This window comes from Sphaeroforma arctica (assembly GCF_001186125.1).
Source record: "Sphaeroforma arctica JP610 unplaced genomic scaffold supercont1.140, whole genome shotgun sequence".
NCBI lineage: Eukaryota > Ichthyosporea > Ichthyophonida > Sphaeroforma > Sphaeroforma arctica.
Genome location: NW_014040418.1, coordinates 103,310 through 111,122, shown reverse-complemented (window position 1 = coordinate 111,122; position 7,813 = coordinate 103,310). Strand labels below are relative to the sequence as shown.

General features: G+C 42.8%; 1 protein-coding gene across 1 annotated transcript; it reads right to left on the bottom strand.

Moving 5' to 3' along the window:
- Positions 1 to 4,015: 4,015 nt before the first annotated feature.
- SARC_02942 (hypothetical protein) lies at positions 4,016 to 4,240 on the bottom strand (the record flags this gene model as incomplete). Its single annotated transcript, XM_014303287.1, has 1 exon — positions 4,016 to 4,240. One exon carries the CDS (start codon positions 4,238 to 4,240, stop codon positions 4,016 to 4,018), a length of 225 nt encoding a protein of 74 aa, XP_014158762.1.
- Positions 4,241 to 7,813: the final 3,573 nt, after the last annotated feature.

Here is a 7,813-nt window from a genome sequence, read left to right as displayed (position 1 = left end):
TATACCTAACTTTACCAAAAGACTCATTTCGTTTACTTACTTCTAATTTCACGAAACTTAGACTTAACCTAAGCGTTTAATTATTCCAAGGCTTTATTATCGCCTTGATAGACTGAATTTTACAATAGTTTAAGACTCAGAAATATCCATCGAAGTTTACAGAAACTCAAGAGGAGGAGTAATAACTTCAACGGAAGGTTGCATCGTGATGTGTGCTATATTTGAACCGGTAATTGTGATACCAGCAGATGCGTGTGGCTGTGTGGTAGCCGAATATGGAGTTGTGAGAAATACAGGGAAATAAAGATACTAAGAGTGTATGGTAGACGTGATGTCTAGCCGAGGCTCATAGCCTGTTAGAATAATTGAATTCATGTATAGTATATTTTTATTGTTCTCTCTAGTGAGAGATTATATATGTATTTCTTTTACATGTGCATATGGAGTTCACACGTAAGTATAATATGATCTTTTTATAAGACCTAAGAATATAGGTGTCAATTCCTGTATGACACTGTTGACAGTCACTATTATGACACATCTGACAACTGTCATTATGAGAGCACGTCGAATAGCTGTCACTTTCCTGTGTACCAAATTGTTATTGTGTCTGAAATAGTGATGACAGGATTTTGTCTATACAGCACCTGTCACTATAAAAGTATTAATGCTCGAGCCCTAGTACTCCTATTTATATGAACCGAGTAATTTTATGTTCTAAAAAGCAAATTGGCGGTTAATGAAATCAAAGAACAGGACAAAATCCCTTGGACCTGAAATCTACAAACAGAACGGGACAAAATAAATAAATTCAACGTGGATGAACTACAGTGCTCGATCATATTTACATAGCCTTCTCCTGTATAATTTAGAAGAAGGCTATGAAACTTTAAAAAAGAGCGGGATAAAAAAAAACTCAACATTATTGAACTACAGTGCACGTCTGCACGATTATACACAGCCTTCTTTTGTATAATTTAGAAGAAGGCTATGAAACGTTACAAACAGAACAAGACAAAGATTTTATGAGTCTTTCGGATTCGCCCCAGTGAAACATACCATAGTTTCTAATAGAGCGACAACGAAACACTAAATAAAATCCCTTCGGCGGAAACAATACTGAGAGGATTATATATAGGCAATGTCTCAGCCTCACAATCCCTCAGAGTATTGCTGTTTTCACGAGGCATACCAAACTTTACTAAAAGTCTCATTTCGTTTATTTACTTTGATATTTACACGATACTTAGAATTTACCGACGCGCTTATTTATTCTAAGGCATTAGTATCGCCTTTATTCGACCGAATCTTACAGGCTGGGCATTTCCAAATTATATTTTTGGAGTAATGTGCTGAAGTAGATTTGTTGGTGTATGGTGACTACTCCAGAGGGCAGAAATCCCATTTTCATTTTTAAAAACCATTCCGCTGTTGGCATTGATTTTGTTGACCATTTTATGAATAAAATTGTCTCCAAAATATCCAGAGTTCGTTTGTCAGAGGCCGTCGCGATTTTATCGTCCACTTATACAATGACCAGGTCCAAGGTGCCATCGGAGTTTTTTTCGTCGAAAAAACAATGATGGGTCTGATCGCGTTGGCTGATATCCCTGTTGACCTAGAACCTCACAGACCTCCACAAAATATAAGTAGCCAGATTGCTTTAGGCCATATAGTGGTAAATTTACTCTGCACCATACGGCTTTGTTACCTTGGCTTTACTCATGATATAGTTCCTGCTCCTCTTCGCTGAATAAATCAAGGGCCAGGTGTAATCCTTGCGGCATCCTCATATATACATAACGGTCCATTTTTCCGTTTAGGTATGCGTTCAGCGAGTCGAATTGTCTGACATACCATTTCTTACTGGCTGTTAGTGCCAAACAAATTCGGACGGTCTCTTTGCTCACTACTTTGGCGTCACTCCGTTTGAAATCCACTCCTTCGACAGCATTGTATCCAGCTACGGTCAGTTGTCCTTTAACACGCTCGATTTTTCCAGCAGAGTCCATTTTGGGAGTAAAGACCCATTTGGAATTCATAATCGCGCTTTTTGCAGGTTTAGAGTCTACAAGAGTGAAGGTCCCTCGTTCCACTAGGTCTCGAACTTCTTTGGTAGCTGCGTCCATCCACTCCTTTTCTTTGGAAAATTGTCAATCTCCTGGAAGGTCTTGGGAATTGGGATCTGCGCCGGCCTCGCCGGCGTTGGTTGGTGCTGATGTTGATTGGCTGAAAAGGCAGTTGTTGAGTTTCTTCTTCGTCGAAAGCGACAACTGTTATTGCTCTTGCTGAAATTTGCGAATTTATGACCTCTCTCGAAGATCGGCGACCGGCCTTTTTCCTTTTTGAGATGTGAGCGGATATGGTCCCAGTTTGGTCTTTGGAAGCAGTAGAAAATTTGATTTCGATAAAACGTCAGAGTACTTCGATTCTCGATGGCGTTTACTAGAGGCGGCTTGAGTATTTTCGCCTGGCTCTATAGGCCGTGAAGATACGGTCGATCAGTCGTCGTTCGTCGGCTCAGCTTTTCTTCCTATAGTCTGCTCCGTACATTGTCCATCCTTCCATATGTAGAATTCATTCTAAAAAAACGTATATCTCTGGTTCGTGATGCTCTGTTAGTTTCTGGACTAAGAACTCGGAAAGTATCAAAGGTGGTTCGCTGGGGGTTAGCCATCACAATTCCACGGCGAGCGCGCTTGTCCCATTTTTTTTTTTGCTTTTAGTCGTCTTCCGCCATAAACATTTGCTGCCGAAGGTTCGAAAACGGTTATAATTTGGTTTTCAGCCAGTGAATCTTTCGATTGGCGTTGTCGGGTTCCTCTTACTTCCGACGTTGTTCCTCACTCCAAAATTCGACACCTAAGCCGGAGTTGTGTAGAGTCGCCCTAGCTCTTCCTAAATTGGTACGGTGACTCCGCTCAATTTTTCCGATGTGTTGTGGCGAGTCTTTCGATGTTCATCGAACATCGTAGCCAAGTTTTCGTAAGTTAGTCTCTACCCTTATCCACAAATTCCGAGCCCCGGTCGAATTGTAAAACGTTCGCTTTCCTTCCACTCAGTACTGTTAAATCGTCTAGTGCTCCGAGTTAGGCGTCATATACTACTGGCGCCTTCTTGGTGGATAGTGGTTCAAATTTCACGAAATTGGATCAGTCGTCAATGAGAGTTAGGCCATAGCAGTTTCCTCCAATGCTCCGTTTAAATTTCCCAATAAGGTCAATATAGAGCAAGTCCATTGGGGGTTCGGATGGGCCGTTCTTTCTGATCTTTCGTGTCCGACGTCTGACAAATTTACCCATGATACAGGACTCGCAGTTCGCATGATAGTCGATAGGTGGCAGGTCCTTGGGTAAATGATCCAGGTGCGCTAGTCGTTCATGCCAACTGGCGGAGTAGGCAAATTCTTTTGAAAAAAATTACAGGGGTACGACGTAAACACCTTGCTTCTGCTTACAATTATATACTAGGTGTTGGGGTGATAGTAAGAGGCAGACTGTGTCATCCATGTAGATCTTGTATCCTGCCTTGATTAATTGGGGGACGCTGATTAGGTTTGTCTTTAGAGTTGGTCCATAAATAGCCCTTCCAGCGTCACTCAATTGCCCTGAGTGAGTTGCGATTCCAATTGTCCCGTCGGCTAGGTGTAGGTTTTTGAAGTGACGTTTTGCGTTTGATATCAACTCCAAATCGTTAATAATGTGGACTGAGGCTCCACTGTCCAGAGTCCCACTAGGTTCAGTCGCTGTTATTTCGTCAGACGTAGATTCTTTTTGGCCGAAAATTCTTTCAGGGTCTATGGCTTTGATTGGTGAAGAGATAACGTCCTCATTAAATTTATCACTAAAAGCTTCATCTTCTTCGGAGTCGCTGTAGGACCTTAGGTCGGGTAGAGCTGTCGAGTAGGGGTCCCAGGGGTCCATCCTTGGGTAGGTTAAAATCGTCGTCCTCACTAGAGCTGTCGAGTAAAAGCCCTGGCGGTCCATCGTCTAGTTGGATTATTTAGAATAAAATCTCATAGTTCTCTCTCGTCCGGCTCGGTGCTTGGCTTCATCCCAAATCCAGGGCAATTTTTGGGGGTTGCCATGATGGCTTCTGGCATGTCATCATCCGACAATTCGACGTCAGATTCGATATAGTCGGCAACTGTTGAGAATGCTCTAACGCTTTCATCGTCACTACTCGAATTTTGCTCATCATTCTTGTCCAAATTACACGTTACTTTAGGAGGTTTACGCATTTCCTCCCTCGAGTAGTATCATCCTCGTACGTTAGATGCTTTTCTGTAAAATTCATTACGTTTATCTTGATGATAGTTGGGTTTATTCGACGGGTAGTCGGCACGTCGTGAGTAGAGTGTAGATTTTGGTATTGAATAGTCTTTGCGGTAAGACTTGGACTCATCAGCTCTATTACGATGATGTCGTTCGTCGGAATTGTTTTCACGACTGTTGGAGTATCGGTTTTCATAAGGTTTGCGATGTTCCCTGCGGTCAGAGTAGGCGTGCGGTCTGGGTCTGCGATGCTTGGATCGGCAATCACGAGCAAGGTGACCTGGTTTGCTACAATTGAAGCACTTTCGTTCTGTTCTGGCAGAAAGTGCTCTCTCTCCTCCTCGAGTCTTTGTATTGGAGGTCGATGTTTGGATTTCCTCCGTATCGAATTTTCGGAGATATTCGCAGAGCTCCTCGTAACTAATGACGTCAGTATCAACTGTGTTGAGATGAGTTCTTGCTGCTTTAAAACGTTCATCGAGACCTTCCTTCAAGACGGTCTTCAAGTCAATCTCAGACGGTGGTGCCTCGCGTTTCTCCAATTACATTTTCTTCAAATTAATATCACCAATAAAGGCCTCCAAAGTTTCGTTACTCTTCTGCGTTTTTGCCCAGAGCCCCTTTCTCAAACGGCCAATTCCTCCCTGGGTGTTAATCTTAAGTTTGGTTTCCAATACCTTGAAAAAAGCGTAGGGTTCCTTCATGATATGGAGTAACTAAGAGACTACAGTAGTAGACGTACTTCTACATACGTTAATAACATTTTACGTCGTCAGCCCGAGAGTAATTTGGGACTTGTTCTCAAATTAATATAAGTATAGGTGGGTCAGCCCGAGAGAACGTAAGAGTAATTTGAGACTTCTTCTCAGATTATTCTATTTATAGAATACGGGCCACCGGCTAGCCGAGAGCCGAGGTCCGAGACTGAGTGTAGTAACAGAGAATATGATATATTTATTTCTGGAAAATATGTTTGAGTGCTAAAGTGTTCTGCATAAAGTTCTCATACTGATCATATGAGTTTTTACCCAGGCCAAACCAAGTGGTTGGACATTAGTACAAACACCATCAGTATATAACTGAGGGTTAGATCATAAATAAATTCATTCGAATGCACCATACTTTAGATACACTAGCACTTTACTATTAGTCCCCCACACCGCACGCCAACAGTAGCTCCTGTTGAAGTCGTCGAGAGATCGTATGGTAATTTGACTCAGACGCGGCTCCACGATCCTCTTGAGTAAACGTTTCACGTTGAGTCTCATAGTAGTCGTCGGGTGGTGTAGCGGCTTCGATCCGTTGTAGGCGACCCTGTTTCATCAGGATCATCCAATTGACTTTCCATTGGTCCCACTGGACCGGCCTATCCAAAATCAGGAATTTAACCTTTGGTTCCAAATCAGTGTTTTAAGTTTTATGTGAATAGTTATGATTTATTTTATTCGAGTCCCTGCTTTTATATGCATTGGACACGTAATCCTTAAGCCATTAAAAAACACCCCTTAAGGTGAAAAAAGTTCTCACTTAATCTATGATCCAATCCAAAGGCTTTTAATATCCATTGTAATCTTTGGCCTTATATGTGTAGATTGTACTCCTCCGATATTTAGGGATGCCCTTATGCCCATCAGAGATTTTCTACATTGATGATTCCGTACTCCCAGCACTTCGGCTCCAAGATTAATTTCCATCTGTAATATTTCTGTGTCCCTCTCTGAGTTTAGATTTTCTCCTTGGTTGATGCTGGGATAAACCTTGTTGAGCCTCCGGTGTTTGACCGTAGTTTTATGCTTGGTAAATAATCCTGGTTTACTGTGATCAATAACTGGCACTTTACTATCAGTCCCCACACCGCACTCTAACATATTAACGTATATAGAAATACGTCTACTACTGTAGTCTCTCAAGGCATGCATGAGAGGGTATCGCGTTTCTGCATGGTGCTGCGTCATGAAGGAACTACCCAACACTGGTGAGATTGAAACGGCCACTGCAGCACTGATCCAGGAACTCGAATAAAAAGATCGTTCATCTCTGGACAGCGAAGATACAGAACAAAAAGAATGGTTCCCACAAAGCTTATGCAGCCCTGGCTATGGTAAACAACAATATAAACAAGATTTTGTTAGTGCAGGCTATTGCTGAGCCTGCGCCTGCGCTATTAGAGAAAGTTGTAGTCGAGGTGAATGAGCAGATTGCGACTGTTGAATTGTTGTTTTCTTTGATTTTTAAGCTCACGCAGCATGTTCTCTCTGTGTCGGGTTTCGCTGAGCAAGGCCCGCATCGCTTGCTCAGTTGGCTTCAGCAATCATGAGTCCTAAATGGTGCATCATTATTTGATTTTGTCAAAATTGAGGATGGTGTTGGCACTAAGGTGAACGCCCATAAGGGTATCCGGCAGCCGAAGCAACCGCGGAATGGTAACAACCAGGAGGCAGGTAACAATGGCAACCAAGTAGAACTATTTTACCCGAGATATATAACTCCAAGGATAAGGATGGGCGTTATTCTAAGCCCTGGAAACGACGTGGTCGACTTTCAGAATCAGAAGATGCTGGATCAGATCGCGGACGTTCGCACTCACGCTCTAGTAAGGACAGGCGTGGGAGACAGCACTCGCGTTCGCATAGTCGCGAGCGTGGGCGTGATCAGCAGAGAGGGAGTCGTGGGGGTAAGCGTGCATATTCAGAATCTTCAGAGTCTGGAGGTGATATGTATTGTACGGTATGTCGTGATACTACCCACACGGCGGAAGACTGCCCTACGTATGGCGGGTCAGCAGGGGCGGTTTTGAAGAAAAAGTTGTGCCGCAAGTGAAATGGAGCGGTGGTTCCTGCCATAGTTGGTGCTGTGCACACTTGGGCGTATGCGGATTCTGGTTGTACTTTCAACCTTGTTACGAATCGCATGTTTGAGACGCTTGGTATAACAGCTAAGACTAGGTATGAAGGGCCACCATTCGAAGGCATCGATGGCATGTGAACTTTATCGCCCAATGTAGTAAGTAAACGCTGGATAACTGTATCTCAACGTTCTCCCTCCGTAGAGAAGGAGACTTTGTTCACTTATTAGTAATTGTAAAATTAGTGACTCTAAAAGTGAGTCATAAGTCATGTGCTGTAATAGTCAGCAAAAACTAAGTTTATCAGATTATTCTGATAAACTGTAAAAAACTAAAATAACTAAAATAAGCAACTAAAACCTAAGTACTTGTATCCTGACCACAACCCCCCCAAACTGAAGCACTGACCGAAAAGCAGTGTGCCAGTTTTAGAGATAGTGAGGAATACCCAAGTAACTTAGTTGCTGGCATTTATCCTCTGAGAGCTAGAGCAGTGTGCTGGCATTTATCCTCTAGGAGCTAGAACAGTGTGCTGGCATTTAACCTGAGAGCTAGAGGACCCGAGGTGTACGTCTCGAGTAACCCGTCGTTTTGAATACTTGAGACAACTGTTCAGTAGTGACACCATATATGCGTTCTGGCAAGTACAGTATAGAACTATACCTGTGTCGGAGAAAAACTGCCAATAGCAGAA